This window comes from Branchiostoma floridae, chromosome 4 (assembly GCF_000003815.2).
Source record: "Branchiostoma floridae strain S238N-H82 chromosome 4, Bfl_VNyyK, whole genome shotgun sequence".
Lineage (NCBI taxonomy): Eukaryota > Metazoa > Chordata > Leptocardii > Amphioxiformes > Branchiostomatidae > Branchiostoma > Branchiostoma floridae.
Genome location: NC_049982.1, coordinates 24,721,683 through 24,738,131, shown reverse-complemented (window position 1 = coordinate 24,738,131; position 16,449 = coordinate 24,721,683). Strand labels below are relative to the sequence as shown.

The 16,449-nt window shown below is 42.2% G+C and overlaps 2 protein-coding genes across 2 annotated transcripts in view; one reads left to right on the top strand and one right to left on the bottom strand.

The window, feature by feature from the left end:
- Positions 1-5,717, top strand: part of LOC118413420 — a 19,605-nt gene extending 13,888 nt beyond the window's left edge. The window contains exons 2-3 of the mRNA XM_035816789.1: positions 3,312-3,434; positions 5,553-5,717. Of these exons, the coding sequence (XP_035672682.1) occupies positions 3,312-3,434; positions 5,553-5,699 (270 nt within the window). The 3' untranslated portion in view covers positions 5,700-5,717. The remainder of the gene's footprint in view (positions 1-3,311; positions 3,435-5,552) is intronic.
- A 1,116-nt stretch (positions 5,718-6,833) lies between these two features.
- LOC118413675 lies at positions 6,834-15,479 on the bottom strand. Its single transcript, XM_035817202.1, has 18 exons — positions 15,299-15,479; positions 14,814-15,023; positions 13,972-14,138; positions 13,568-13,746; positions 13,170-13,299; positions 12,619-12,817; positions 12,313-12,488; positions 12,007-12,208; positions 11,417-11,572; positions 10,866-11,070; positions 10,372-10,451; positions 10,139-10,249; positions 9,822-9,972; positions 9,539-9,681; positions 9,178-9,266; positions 7,748-9,024; positions 7,156-7,327; positions 6,834-6,925 (listed from the first exon to the last, which is right to left on the bottom strand). Exons 1-18 carry the CDS (start codon positions 15,477-15,479, stop codon positions 6,869-6,871), a joined length of 3,885 nt encoding a protein of 1,294 aa, XP_035673095.1. The 3' UTR covers positions 6,834-6,868.
- Positions 15,480-16,449: the final 970 nt, after the last annotated feature.

Below are 16,449 nucleotides of genomic sequence, written 5' to 3'. Positions count from 1 at the left end.
ATAAGACCAATTTAATACTGACTTTTCCCTACTTTTACGATAAATAAGCCTACCTTACTGAGGAGCATTCTTAGTCATCTACACTTGTAAAGTTTCTACTATATCTTGTTGTTGCATTTGTCTAATACTACCCGAGGTCTCATATACTTAACGTAACTTAACTTAATATCCAGCGAAGTTGTAGACTCCGTTTATGTATTATTCTTTTAAGTATCACAACATTTCTATTGTTATGTATGCTATCCAAATATCGTGAATAATGTAAGGATACGGCGCTGGAGGTTAGAACCCTCTGTAGCTGCGACGCCAGGCTGGGTGATCTTCGTGTCGCTGGGGTTGAAACCATGTTCTCGGCCCGTTCATCTCTCCTGCCAACCAGTCCAGGTATGGGTCGCCATAACCGTGGATTCCGTGGAGTGGTGTGTTGAGCGGTGGATGCCAGTCTGGGTTCTGTCCGTCGCGTGGACGATAGTCTGCGTTCGGTCGGTTGTGGTGGTGTGTACGCCAGTCTGGGTTCTGTCCGTCGCGTGGACGATAGTCTGGGTTCTGTCGGTCGTGGTGGTGTGTAGGCCAGTCTGAGTTCTGTCGGTCGCGTGGACGATAGTCTGGGTTCTGTCTGTCGTGGTGGTGTGTAGGCCAGTCTGAGTTCTGTCGGTCGTATGCACGCCAGTCTGAGTCAGGTCGGCTGTACGTGCGCCAGTCAGGGTTCTGTCGCTCGGACGGGCGGCAGCCTGGATTCGGCAAGTCGTGCGGACGCCAGTCTGGGTTCGGCTTCCAGTCAGAGTTTGGGTTTGATAGACGCCACCCTTGAGATGTGCGTTGCCTGGTTTGCTCTGACGTCTGCGTGAGACTTGCTTCTGAGCGGGTCTGTCGGTCTGCCAACTGTGTTGGAGCACTGGTCCTTTTTTTCCCTCTATTGTAGGGACCCATTCCTACAGTCGGATGAATGGCAGCCTTCCAGCTAGCTGCCAGCACTTTAAGGCCGTCTCTGTTGAGGTGGTACCCATCTTGTTTGTACAGAGTTGCCTTGATGGAACCATTTTCCCCTAGATAGCTGTTGTCTGCCAGGCTGATATAGGAGGTTTCTTGGTTGAGAATATCCAAGAAAGTGTTCACGTCTCGTATGACTTCCATCAGATGTTTGTCGTTTCTCGGCGGTATGGCAGACATAACTATGGTCGCGTTGGGGTATTTTGAGTGTGTTGTCGCTACCAGCTGTCTCAGGTTCTCCGTTACACCGTTTGCCGCCCTTTCCTCTCTTACGTCATTTGTCCCCACGTGGTAGACAATGCACTTGGGATCCGAGTACACCGTTGTTGTGATCAGTTCTATGGCTTGAGGAACTGTCATCGCTGAGTGTTTGTCTGTTTGTTTACCTGGGTAGAGCACGCTGGGGATAATGCCTTTTGTGTTTGAGTCCCCAATGATGACTATTTCTGCTAGGCTGAGCGCCTTGGCGCTGGCCGTGTCTGCGGCTGGTTATTGTTACGTGTTGAGTGGGATGATTGGTCCTTTGTCTTGCGTTCTGCTTGTAGTTTGTTGTCATCAGCTGTGCCGGACTGTGACCGACTGCTGCCGCGGATAGCTTTTAACGCACTTGCGATCTGTTCTGTACCTGTTGTGTCGTCCGATAAAACCTCGAATCTGTTTCTAGTGGGGATGGTGAGCACGGCTGCAGCGGTGTTGTTTGATGACTCATGTTGTCTTGTTGAGGGAGCTGTTTTTGGAGAGGTGTCCGCCTGACTCACGGTGCGGTCCCCGCTTTTTGTGATTTTCTGTTCCAAGAGCATTATTCTGTTTCGTAGGTTTTTGTTCTCTGCTTCTAGTGCATTGACGCGCCTTTTTAGTGTTTCACTGTCGCTAGTTTTTGCCATTTTCTCGGCGGGAGTGTCCTTTGTTTTCGACAACAGAGCTTCCATGTGAGAAATGCGCGACGATAAGGTGTCAATCAGCGAAATGCGCGCAGACAATGCGTCAAACTTCTCGTTTTCGTGAACGATTCTGTTTGTCAGAATAGCCTCCAGCTTATCTACACTACATTGCAGCATAGAAAGTCTATCGTTGTTGTTCCCATCGATCGCTGCACTGGTGTGTGACCCAACCGTCATCTTTGGGGTTGTTTCCTCGTGGTCGTGTGGCCCAGCCGTCATCTTTGGGATTGTTTCCTCATGGTCGACATTTTGGCGTGATTCGGGCGACTCTGTGTCACTGTCAGCTGCAATACTATCCAGTGAGCAGTGATTGCATATGAACACACTTTCCACATTTTTGATTAGCTCGTGTAGTATGAACTCATGCACGCCAGTACACGCATAATGGAACCAGTTATGACACATGTCACACTGGATAACACCGGCATCCTCGGGCCCAGGGCGGTTACATTCATTGCACATGATATCTTCACATTCCACTTCAGCGATCGTACATGTTGATGCCATCGACTTTTTCAACTCTTCGAAGGTGTACATTACCCAGAGGTAACATGCTGGGCCTTGTACCAGGATCTTGCAAGTATGATAGATGTGTAGAGTTACTGTACCAATGAGTTCGTCTGTGTATGGGTCCTGGAAAGGCGCTGTGAGCTGGTTACCGTTCACGTATTCACCGTTCTTTCCTTTCTTTCCTTTCTTCTCAGTTGGCATGTTATAATGAGTCTCCACAATCTCTATCCACTTTTTGTCCGAATCTGCCGGGATATACACCGTCACACTGTTTTCATTGTACTGGATGAAGTAACTATCATCTGGTTTGGCCTTCTTATCTCGTTGCGCTGGCTCTGCGATTTCGTTTGTTTGGTCGTAAAGCCGTCGACGCTCGCCGTCTGATAGAACATAGAATGCCTTGCTTACCTCGCGGAAGTTTTGACGGTCTGCGGCCAGGAGATGCTTGTCCTTTGTAGAGTTGGTAGTTTTCTCGTGTTTCTTCACTTCTTCTTTGTACGCAGAGATGATCTGGTTTTCCTTTGCGTCGTTAGCTATTCCCAGTAAGCTGTATAGCTTGCCGGGTGTCCGTTTCTTGTGGTCGTCGTTCGCCATTTTGTCGGCTTGGGTCCGCTTGGTCTTTGTTCTTTGCTGCGCTGTTGATTTCCCGACAGAAATTGGCTAATAAAGCTCTAGAAACGTTTAGAAACGTTTACAAATGTAACTAGGATGGCTGTATACGGTGCCACCTTTACTTTGACGTACTTTGACAGATCCTATTACCGTAAAAGCAGGGAAAGTCGTTCACTCAAGCGGAGCGGTCTAACGGAGGTGTTAGCCTCGCCGCCATCTTGGATATGAGTATCTGAACTCGTTTTTTTCTGGCATCAGGTGAACAGTCTACAACGTAAGAAAAAGAAGTTATCACACTGCATGGCTTTTGCTGGTGACTTCATTAGCGTAGACACCTCCATGAGAGAGCAGTACAACCGTAGGGTAGAGGAGACCAGAAGGGTAACGTATGGATTTATAAATATTTTATTTGCCTTTGACAAGAAGTCTGTGCTTTGGTAATGATTGTAAATTGTGGTGTCCTGCAATTTCGTACACAGGTGCATTGGACATATGACAACAGGACCACATCAACGCTTTCGTTATCGATCATTTCAAAATTGAGTTATTTTGGGTTTTTCGGCCATTTTTGACTAAAAATGTTTATTTTTGGCTCCTATACCCTTGTATGAAAACCTAATGACCTGAAATTCGGCATGAAGGTGTGTCTGGCATGTGCCCACAGTACCTCATTTTCACTTTGGGCATACATTACCTTGAATTGTTGAATTTTGGGATTTTTTGCCATTATTGACCAAAAATGTACATTTTTGCTTCCTGTGTCATGAGAAAGCCAACTGATCTGGAATTTGGTGTTGGGGTAGCTTTAGCACTATAAATGGGAAATGGGCCACATAGACTGGTCCATTTTGCATAGATTGGGGTGTTCTGGAAGAGTCCTTTATTGTATGAAGATGGATTGCAATATGCTGTATTTGCTCCCAAGCAAATGTCGGCCTTTCTAGTATTCGTAATGTTTCTTTCTTTCTTTCTTTCTTTCTTTCTCCTGTCAAATTTTCAAAGCGATTCATCTCCGCCGTTTCTAGACCAAATGACTTGAAATTTGGCACAAGGGTAGAGTGGGCAAATACCCAAATGTGTTTTTTCCATTTTTTTCATGTCTGCTCCTTAAATGATTTTATTGAGGTTTTATTGCAACTTTTGGACCAAAACTGTATATTTTGGCCCCCTGTACCATGGTATTACATCCAAATGACCTGAAATTTGGCACAGAGGTGCCCTAGATACTTATTCAAAGGATCCATGTATAATACGTGGTATAAATCACTTCAAAATGGCTCCTTAAGGAGGTTTTTGTGGGAGAGTTTAGGATAGGTAAGGTTGGAGTGCCGAGGTCAACGACCTCTAGGTCATTCTGGTGTGTCAGGGCCACAGGTGTGCCAGGTAGATCCAATTATCTACCTACGTACCTAGTCCATAGACATCCAGGTGGTTGGTGGACAAGGTAAATCCAATTAATGGCCAGCCAATGAGCGAGATTATTTTGCTGGAAGAGTCCATTGTTGGACAGGGGGTGTATTTTAAAATTTACTTTTAGACTTTGGTGATAATGCCAATGTTTTTTTTAGTGGAAGTGTTTTCGCACTGATCCACTTGACATAAGACTACTACTGAGACAGTCCATTTTTGCACATAGGGGGGATTTTTAAAAAAATCAGTTTTGGACATGGGTGATGATTCCGAATTCCATTTGTTAAATGGAAGTTTACCCCCACCTGAAGACTGTACATGAGGAGGATTCGGCAGCCAATCAGCAAGCCTTGTGTTATCTGGAAGAGCCCATTCATGCACGGGGGACTTTTTTAAAATTCAGTTTTGGACTGGGTTGCTTCTTATACAAAAGGCCATGTACTGTGAGTATTTCTGGACTTGTCTATTGTGCAAGTTCAAACAGGGTGAGCTGGGAGATTCCATTCTTCGACGAAGGGGGTATTTTTTTAAATTCATTTTGTGGACTTTGCTGACTATTTTAGCTGATATATTTTTGGATTGCTCCACTTTACATAGGGGTATAAGGCAGGAAGAGTCGATTCTTGCACAGAGGGGGGATTTTTTTCAAATATGGTTTTGGACGGCTGATGATTCCAAATTCCATTTCTTAGCGGAAGTGTTTTTGGAGTCGTCTATTTTTTTGAGTCCATTCTTGAAGGGGTTTTTGTAAGATTCATTTTTGCTCATAAGTGTGATTAGTAGTTAGAAGTCATTTTACGCAGAAGTGTTCCATTTTTGCACATGAGTGATTTTGGAACAGTCTATTGTTACATGAGGAGGGAGATGGCTGAAATATGCTGTATTTGCTCTCAAGCAAATGTCGGCCTTTCTAGTTTCCTCATTGCTTTGGTGATTTAACCACAACGTTTCTATAGCAGTTTAACACAAACACATACACATTTCGATGCATATTAAGACTATAACAAGTAGTTGTTGTTTTTCTGCGCTGATATGTCTAGACACAAACAAATAGATTTGTCTGTGCTGATGAGATGCTATTGTCCCCAGATGAAGTCCGGTTCAGAGGACTGGCGTCGTGCGGTACTGAGGGACGGCAGGGGTGTAATACGGGACCTCAGGAGCACCACCGAGGTACTGCGGAGCGCCGCTTCAACCTCAACCTGCAATGGCGGCCGGGAACCCTTCAAGTGCTGACGTACAGCACACTTATCTACTGCGTCATCTTTTATTTTGGTGTCGTATATGTAGTCTAATCACGAATTGCTGACGTAGGGTGCATGCGCACTATTAGCTACTTGATTTTGTGATGCTATAACGTGAAATCTAGTGACATAATTGCTATATAATGAGGAAGTATGAATTGAATCAGAATGTACATTGAATCAGACTCATTGGACCTGTTTTCAGGAAAAGCGATTTTCATGTCACGTTGAAAAGGAGGGATGCTTTGCCTAAAGTAGTTCTAATTGCATTAAATCGTACATAGCTCTTTCATATGTTTTTGTCGTAACGACACTCGCTGTTTCCACACCTCCAATATGCCATAATGGTGATGGCAGTGACGATATACTAAAAGAAAATGATAATTATAGAACATTAGAACACGTAGCAAACAAAATAAAAAGGATCAAATCGAAAGTGCTGCCAGTTGATTTATATTATTTCATTCTCACACAAGACTCTCAGATACTATTCATTATATCAGTCCCAATAAAATAGCTGTATTGAAGCCAAATTATACGGTTTTCAATGGTATTATCAACATCTTCTCCTTTAATACAGTGCTAGGATTGTTCTAGCAAAAACCAATTACTTGTATAGCGACATTGGGTATGGAGACTGAATGTCTTACCATCTACTTTTTTTTTTTCAGAACTTTATTTTTAAATTTCGACAATAGATTTATTACCTGTCATTGCTATTCAACCCTGTTTTGTACCATTCTCTGTTTTATCACAACCTACAGCCTGCGTTTATTAGTTTAATGTATCTTTCATCGTTGGACATATGATTATAATGAATGGATCCTGTCCGGAATTACTTTTGATATTTCTCTATTCAAAATTAGATAATTACTTAATGCGCCGATAGGAAATAGATAGCATAAAGCAAAAAGTACGTGTTGTTTACATCTTCGTGCAATTGTTTCTTATCTCAGTCAATTTCACTTTATCAACCTTTGCTAGTAAATCCAATTTTCGGAAAACCGAAACCCATGTCTCTTTTTGAAAAAGAATACAAATGTTTTAAGCAATGGAAAACCGTTCTTATTTGTGACAAAAGGGACCAAGCACAAGCAGAAGGCTTGCGCAATTACGTGCACTAATCAGTGTTAGAGTTATGTTAAGTTGACGAGCGAATCCTCAGGGGATGGGAGGCAGGCGACGTGCACGGCTGCTGCGGCTGGATGTCAGCTTGGTCTAAGGAAAGATGATACCACAGACATATTAATAGGCTGTTTAAAATTGAAAGGAACAACAATGTACTTGGTATACATTATACCAAATATCTTGAAAAATACATATGGTTCAATCACTCTCTATACTGTTGTAAGTTACACCTACAATGATTCTGACCTCACTTCTCACACAGTGATGCCTACAATTTACATTTGACCCAAATCGAAAAAGCACCGTAGATAGATTCCAACCTTATTGACGCCAGTTTCCTTCAACGGATTCAAAGAAGTAGCCGGTGCTTTGGGTGCCTCGGTCGGAAGTTCAGGTCGAACCCATGGGTTACGCTTGAGTTCAGTTAGGGCACTTGGGCGTTCGTTGGGAATCTTATGAAGCTCGATGTCCTCTTCAGACATAGAATGTGGTCTGTAGGTGAAAAAAAAACTTATGTTCCGTTGATGACGGTCAGACATATACCGTTGGACAACATCAAAGACAACTGAGTCTCTACGAATTGATGAGATCTAGAGACCCATGACAAACATCACTGTTTGACAATGAAGAGTGGTGATCGAAGTTACGCGGTACGTTTTGGAAGTAATCTTCCTATTTTGTCCAGTTTCAGAGATGGATTGTCATTAGCATTACAAAAGTTGTATGTTAAGTGCTATGTTTTTTTTCTGATCAGGTAATACTATAAGGTCTGCATTGATTCTGGTTTTCATGTGCTATATAATTACAGATTATTTGTCGACCTCTTGTTTTCTGATATTCATTAACAAATAAAAAAAGAATTGGAAACAGCACAGTAGTTATACGATATTGGGAATCATTTCTCATACTTACTCAATCTTATTTTTGGATTTCTTCGATGCTTTACACTTGACCCAAGCAATGACAATGATGGTGACCCCGAGACAAAGGATGGTGATGAGGGCGATCTGCCATGGCGGTAGGGACTGGGACGCACATGGCCAGGCTGAGGAGCCACAATCGCAGAGGAAGTCGTTGGGAAGGTCGATACACGTGTAGTTCTGAGGACATGGGTTGGAGGAGCATTCGTCGAAGTCGCTCTCACAGTACCTTCCGTAGTAACCTTCTAGGCATTCGCATTCGTAACCAGTGAAGGAAACGCTCCGTTGTATTCTTGTGCAGTTGGGATCGTGGCCGGGGCCCGTGCAGAATCCGCCATTCATACAGCGGTTCTCAAGGACGAAGAGGTCGAAGGTAAGTACGTCGGAGCTTTTGCCACCCTGGTCATGAGCATATACACGAACCTGATCATGTCCGTAGAAGTCCATGTCCGGAATGTAGGTGAAGCCTATAGCTACCCAGGAGTACTGCTCTGGTCGGTGAGGCATCAGGAGATCCTGTGGATAGGGGATAGACACTGCCTCCACCGACTCATTAGCAAACTTAACCCCATCCACCAAAGTGGCATAGTCGTTGGTGCTGTCGTGGAAGAAGGTGATGTTTCGCAACATCTTTGAAATCAACAAAGTGCCATTGCTTGGGTTGTGGAAAACTAGGGACAAGACATCATACGTGTCTACGTCAGCTCCGAAGACCAGGATATCATACTTTGATGGATCTACTGATAGCACTTTGTTCTCTTCCAGTGTAACTGTGATGGAATAACTCGAGCTGTTTTGCTTCGCTCCGTTCTTAACTGCAAAGACATCAGGATTGTCTTCAAGGGCCAGGACATCAATGCAGATTGTCTCTCTTGTGACAAGCGGCGTTTCACCATCGTTCCTGATTTCGGACACAACAACAGTTACATAGTCCTGGCCAAAACAGTCTTTGCACGGCTTGTAATGGAGTTTCCCACTTCGGTCAATGTCAACGTCTCCTGCGAACAACGTCTCAGTAGACCTATCTACACTGAAAGTTACGTCATCATCGTCGTCGTCTATCGCTTGTAGGTAAACTACTATTTCGCGATCCTCGACGGTCCACAAATATGTTGGCGTGGCGAGACGCGGTGCACTGTTTTGAAAAGACATCTCTACAAGAGCAACAAGGAAGAATGTTTCTTTTCCAAAGAATTCTTCCCTCTGGAGCGATCTTTTGGCACCAGTTACGGAGTTAGATTTTCCATACACGTTGCTTGTGTTGCAAACCTGGAAAAAATTTAAAAATTGTTCCTTGCTTGCTTATGATGTAACGGACCTCTTATTGGTTCACCATCATCTCAATATAGAGCTTTTTGCCAACTAGTACAACAAAGCACACAAACATGTTAATCCGATGATTCCTTTGTTAGTAATACTTACCAGAACGCTGAACTCCGATGCGTTCTTGTACATGTATGCCTGGATGGAGGGTTGACATGTACGTCCGGCATCCTGCCACATCTCTGATTCTGAATGAAAAGATTCACAGTTGTTTCTATTAGAATGAAACCAGTAAAGTACCAAGTTTTCACGACATAAATGTGGACATACTTGATATTGTGCTAAAAACCTCAACAGGTTAATGTTCTGACGCCTATGAGGACTAGGATAACATTTCTACATTGTAGCATTGCTTCTTCCTGCACATGCGTATTATATATAGGAACACAAAAATGTGCATTTTCCGTAACTTAATTGGTTATTAAGTTTGCTTTCTTTTTAGGAATATTAGTAACCTTACCTGCATTCCAAAAGAGCAGCCTAGGAAGCACAGAAGCTGCTGCTGTGACATTTTTCAATGACACTGTCATGTTGAGGGGACCTCTTAATTCAAAACCGGCGATAGGGCTTAGGACGAAGCTGTGGTCTGTGAACCGACGAATCCTGTGGGGACATTTCCGTAAGTTATTTCAATAAATCTTTTTTTCTTGCCCTAAAACAGGTTTTATAATTTAGACATGAGAATTGCATTTACTGCCATATACAGACGCAACAGTGAGACAGGGTTGCACGTAGAATATTACCTATGTCGCAGATTTCTATCTGTAAACTCCGCTGTTTGGTAAGGGTTGACAACGATGGGCTTGAATCTAGCTGACGCATCTGATGTATATTCCTGTACGACATCCTGCTGGGACAATGGACTGCACATAATCTTTTCTCCGACGTTTAGACCTATGGGCATATCGCAAACCAAGACAGTGAGAGGATATAATGTCACATATTTTATCAACCCATATCTTGCTGTGCGAGTTAACCATATCAGTTTACTGCCCCAACCGCCTTAGTCATAAAATACGGACTGCAAAATTTGAATTCAGTTTTAAGTACGTATACTGACCACCAGTGGTTTTCACGACAACAGCACCATTGGCCCCATCAAACGGATGCTCTATGCATTTCAAGGTAATGTCCTCTCCACTTGTTGATTCTTCAATAACATCGTGCTCACCTTAAAAAAAGATACGTTTATATGCATTAGACGCAGATGATTATAAGCATAAACTTATAACAAATCTTGTTAAAAAAAAGAAATGGCCAAAACAAATGGCAATACATGATTCGTGTACCTACGTTTTACCACAACGATCGGTGTGTGAATCCCGCCACACTTATGACCTGCATTACATGCATCCATATGTACAAACAGGTTTCTGAAAGAAAACATGGAGAGAGGGGTCAATTACACATGGCGCAAATGTCCTCGAAATATCACCACCCAGTAGTACACTCTGTAATTCTACGGCAGTGTTGTAATTTTAAGGTAATGGTGATTCTATTATATGGTGACATCCTCAGGGAACCTAAAAACTGATGCGAGTGTACGAAAGTTGCTTTCATTTTGAAATCTTAGTAGTAAGGAAGATTGAACGATTTGCATATGTGCGCCCTTTTTTTTGGAAACAGGCGGAAATTATGTACACGCGAATTTATCAATACAATCGCTGCAATATTGGCCTAATATTGAAGCCAATCACTACAAGGGGACGGAAACAAAATCATGACTCCGTGTGTTTATAGCAGTTAGTGTGATATGTAAATGAAACTAAGACTGGAAAAATCCATACCTTCCAGGCTCAATCAAGAAGTTGTTTGTAAATGTTGTGTTGACATCATTAATAGTCCTTTCTCTCATATCGGAGATGTCACCGTTGAACCCCTCGAACTCAACAATGCCGTCATGAATGGAAACGAATCCGGATCCGTTAACTCCAACTTGAGTACGGGGAACGATGTCGTCTGGCGTGCTTCTTGAGCTACCAATACTGAAATCTGTTATGCAAATTACGTAGTACATTACCAAAGGTCATGTTGAGAGCATAATGGGAAACAGTTCCATATAAATGCAAAGTTTCGCAGTCCTGTGTGTCCATTAACAAAGTAACTGTTTTATACCTTCGTCTACAAAACAAAATGTGCTTGAAATGCTAATGAAGACAGCTTAAAATGCTAGTAATAAAGGTGATTACGATGCACTTTTCTACATGTGCATGCGAATTGAATAAAAAAATAATATAATTATGATGAATGTTGAACGTTGAATGTAACGTAGAAACGTCATAATGGTGCTGATTGCATTTTACGTAACTGGTTTGATAATTCATTAATCAAAACTCACAGTATGCATCTATACCAGCGTCCTCTACAGCTGTCCAAATGAAACTGAGACTGGTCTGATCCTCGGACGACACCACACTTTGAGCAATCGGCACGGTGCCTGGGACGGAGACGTTCGCACTCGTAGTGTTCGGTTCAGTCGTCAAAATGGTTACTCCTGTAAAACACATCTTTCTAACGTCAACCATGCTATACATTTCCATTTCTGTATAATGTATCTAAAAGGGAAAATGTTCGTCTTGGTGTTATTTTTGTCATTTTTGTGACCTCAGTTCAAACAACTGCAAAAATTAGCTGTCTTTTACTACCCCAAATACTCCATATTCTCCCGGCGAATATGTGTTCTTTTAAAGTATCATATGTAGGTACGGTATCTACCATATAGATCATACATCACAATTAATAATCTTCATTAAAAAGACATGCGTGACAAGTCGTAAGCAACGTAGGGTCAGGCTAAAGAAATTAATAGAAATAAGATAAGAGTCCGTAGGATGCAATGCTCTGAGAAAAATTATTGTGCTTGCAGTGTGGCTTAGGAGTACCAACGGCCTATATAGGGTTCTGTGAAATGTGCAATCTGATATTCACCATTGGTGTATACAGTCTCCTCAAGTCCGGCTAGGTTGATAGCAACAACAGTAACATAGTAGACACTTCCATCCTCAAGAAGGCCATCCAGGTCTTCTGCTACAGCTACAACATCTTTCTCGTCTGTTGGGATGATGGTTTCAAAATCTCGAACATTAGTCCTACCCTTTGTAGTACCAATAGCCCAGCGGTATTCCGTAATCTATAAATAAAAAAAAAGAAGAAAATGCACATGTAGCTAGGGTAGCTTGAAATGGTTGTGTAATCAACTATTACATTGATAAGATGACATATTTCTGAAAGTACCTTGCTTTCCATGTCGATAGCTCTCCATCGAACAGCGATGGACGAATTCGATCCTTGGAATTCAGTTGGCTCGCTAATTGACCATGACTTGTCCACGTGGAAGAGAGATTCAAACGTCGGTGGTGTCACATCTATGTAAACGCCATCGGAGGAAGCGACGACTTGTCTTCCCGACGCTAAAAAAATGGTAGAGATATACGCGATCAACCGTAGTACAATGAACATCGCAGAGATGATCATATGTAAGCTACGGAAAACGATTCACATACAACATAACAGGGTTTTGATAGATAATTGTCAACGCACCTGTTTTGGCTTTTATTGTCAAATAGTATTTAGCAGGGACCGTGACGTTGTCGCTACCATCTTCGACTGTTCTGTTTACATCAAGAACCAAGTTGTCCAACAGTACGTGGTATTCCGTGACCCCGGAGCCATCACAGTCAGTGGAACAGTAAAAGCTGTCACAAGTCGTCAAACACGGAATACAAGAATGATGTGGGACCTGCAAAAAAGGGAAAAGAGTGGATAGAATATTTGCTGGTATGCAATAAGTACTTTGGTAAGTCGGTCCTAGATCCTATATGCATCTCATTCGAGATAGCATGTGTGTTCTTTCACTTTCTGAGTAGTATTCGACAATTATTTTTCGTACCGTACAGCTAAATGATACCAAATACAACGGAATGGCATTTCATGCAAAAAAAACAACAAGATGTCAACTTAGACACAATATATCGACAAAGGTATCAACAATGCCCAAACGCGCAAAGAATCATCGTATCGAGCTATGCCACCAGTCATTGTGTTCATTGTGGCTATCGTCGCAGGAAATAAATACAAATAGACTTACATACCATCGTAAAAGGTACAACATCATCCTGATGTAGCTCTGTCCCCACTCCAGCCATGAATGACAGAATGGCACTGTCTCCATTGCGAAATGGTTCACCGTACCGGCAGAGTTGGTCTGAGCTCGCTGGAAAGCTGTGCAAAACCAAAATGCGAAGCATCAATAATAACAATAAGACTCATACCATCAGGGTCTTCTTTATTCGCAACTTTTAGTTGACAAAAGTGGGCATGCCGTTTCCTGAAACCTTGCTGTTTGTCGGAAGTTTCTACATGATTATATAGTTTTGTGAGCCGTACCTGAACCATAAGGAGAACAGTTTTGGTCATAACGTATTGTTGGTATTCCCCCTATTTTGGGGGACATCGGAGCTTTACCAACCACAAGGCATGATTCACTTACCTTACATCCTTAAAGTTTGCTGTTGCTGTCGGTAGATTAAAGGGGTCCTCTACATCTGGAACATAGTCATCAAAATTCCAGACGCTGAGCGTGACAACAGCATCGGTCGGAAGTGAAGGTAACCCTGATAAAGCTAGGACTGCTACACCGTCAATGATGAGATCAACAGACCAGACTTCCTGTATTGGAACATAAAATTCATGAAAATGAAGATGTATATGGTTGTAATACATAAAAAGCAACTCCAGTACGAGCATAATTTACATACGTTTAGCTACTTGATAAGCATGATATATATGAATATAGGGATATTCATTTGAAATACTTTGTCGAGCGGCTTTGGTGCTAGAAGTAGAGGGCCAAAAGCATGGACGGAGGGTTTAAAAAAAAAAAAAAAAACTTACGTTCTTTTGGTCGGTTCGGTCAACTTTGAAGTCCAATGTGTACACGTGGAATGCCTCGGACGGGTCAAAGTTTAATTCAAACACTTCCTGTTGAGCTTCATGTCCGGCAACGGCTGGCTGTAGCCACATCACTGCATAATGCTTCTCCGCGCCATCTCCTGTCCGCCCTGCATATATACATAGGTATAGATAGTGGTGCGTACCTAAACTCATATTCAGGTTCAGGTCCGGATTCAAGTCCAGCAGTTCAGGTTCAGGTTCGGACTTTAAGTCCGGACGTTAAGTCCGAACCTGAACCCATCATTTCATATTATGTGAACTAGAATTTTTGTTTGTTTTTTTTTTGAGGGGGAGGGGGGATGGTGCATATAAAATTGCATGTTATGAATTGAAATGCAATGTGAAAAATACATGCAAATTATATACAGCCGGTGTAAACACGAAAAGTTTTTTGTCTCAGTGCAAATTTCACTGTCTATGGAAGGTTTTAAAGGGTTTAGAACAAAAAAAGGGAATATAAGTGACAAATTGCTTTTTGCAAGTCCGGACTTGGCTCAGGTTTGTTTTTGGACTTGGACCTAAACATTTTAGGTCCAATTCCAAGTCCGAGCTTTAGGTACGCACCACTAGGTATAGATAAAAAAAAAACCAGAAAGATGAATAGACAGATGGATACTAGATAAATAAAGTTGTGCCATACTGAAAAATCCATACCCGATGATTAATAACATTATGGTATGGCATGCAGAGCACGTCGAAAACACCGCTAATGAATACTGATAAGAATTGACACCATTCAATTATGTTGCAGATCTTTGAGTCTGGAAAGCAAGCAAACTTGCCTTTCTGTAACTGTAGTCCGAAGGATGGGTGGTCTTTTCCCCAGTCCATCTCTGATCCGTTGTACGTATCACCAGGAATTGGTTGGTTTTCGAACTCCCAAAACATGTCTAAAGCAGGGCCATCGGTAGCTGTTCGGCCGGCATTATCGACAGATTCTGTCGGCGTGGAGACCGACGTTGAACAGCTACAGTTGCAAGCATCTACTGCTCCTAAAATATTGTGGATAAAGAGTTATTATGGTCGGTCTCTCCCGTTTCTCAATGGCTTATTATTGGGAAATGGTCCTTTGTTATAGGTGTTGCGTATTCTGAAAAGGAGTACACCTTCCGCCTAGTATCAAGCGTATCTATTGTATACTAAACAAATGTTGTACTTATGCAGCATTTTAGTAGCTCCATAACAAAACTCGTTTTCTGGTCTTGGAAAGCCCATCATCATTTATAAAATTAGAATCAGTCGCCATCGACATAGTCCTTGTACATACCGGGTTCCTGTGCTGTGGTAGTGTTCAAGCAACAGTCACATTCCTCAGAAGCAGCCGTTACTGCCTCTTCGGTGTAGTCATCAAAAGATGTGTCAAACCCGGCCACAACTCCCTCTGGACCTCCCCAGAACGTGACACTTGTAACAGCAGATATGGCTCCACCGGCAGCTTGGATAGTCATCTGTTGTTGTCAGATTATTCATCAGAAGTGTGCCCATATAACTTAAATACATGATTAGACTTGCGACCAGTGGTTTTCTATAGTTATTTAGAAAAAAAAAGCATACCTGGTACTTTCCAGCTTCCTGCAAAAGAGCTTTGGTATGGACTGCAGCCGACTTCATTCTTGGCTCTCGTATGTCTCGCTGCATCTTTACTTCAAGACCACCATCTTCCCCGTAAGATATCTAAACATGAACGCAAAATAATCTATCATTTCCATGTGACTGATTTTATGTTACAATCAATGTTGGTAACAAATGAAAGAAATCAATTTGATTCTATTTCTACCATGTAAACAACATGAGAAACAAAAAATTAGAAACTTTGAATCATACCTGGTCGGGTAAGAACAGAATGGTATCAGTCCTGCCTGGTTTCCACATTCCACTTGTGAGAACAGCTGACCAATCTTCACTTTCGGTAGCAAAATCATACCTCCGCCTGGGGCACGAGTCTCCTTCGGGGGTTGGCATATGGAGGAAGACACCTGAAGAAGTTTGAGTACTTTGTTTCGCATTGGATGCAATAATATTAGAAATTGGAGGAAAGACAATGTATTAAAAAGATATTGCAATTAATGACAAGAAATAGCACCAACCTTCTATTTTGTCTGTGTATTTTTGGTGACTTCTGTCTCTTTTAAAGTCAAGCCCGTCTACTACAACACCTGCAGTAGGATCAGTACTATCCAACAGGATGGGGGAACTCGTAAAACGTGCAGACAATGCAGCCTTGTTCGTAACCATCAGCTGCACATAGTATGGCACACCAGCCTGAAGAATGAAGCATATACATAGTACAGTATGATATGGATTGAAGAGCAAGTTCTATAGCACGCAAGGACTAGGCTTCTTGGACAAGGTATATTGTTGTCAACAATGCATTATCTGCCAGGTTATCAAAAGCGTTTTTTTTGCTTTAAGTTTAAA

Excerpts from the sequence above, each read along its gene's own strand:
- LOC118413675 (XM_035817202.1), bottom strand. The coding sequence starts at position 15,479 with ATGACTATCCAAGCTGCCGGTGGAGCCATATCTGCTGTTACAAGTGTC. Across the intron at positions 13,300-13,567 it reads GCAAACTTTAAGGATGTAAG|CTTTCCAGCGAGCTCAGACC; the intron begins GTAAGTGAATCA and ends GGTTTTGCACAG. Across the intron at positions 12,209-12,312 it reads CTATCGACATGGAAAGCAAG|ATTACGGAATACCGCTGGGC; the intron begins GTACTTTCAGAA and ends TTTTATTTATAG.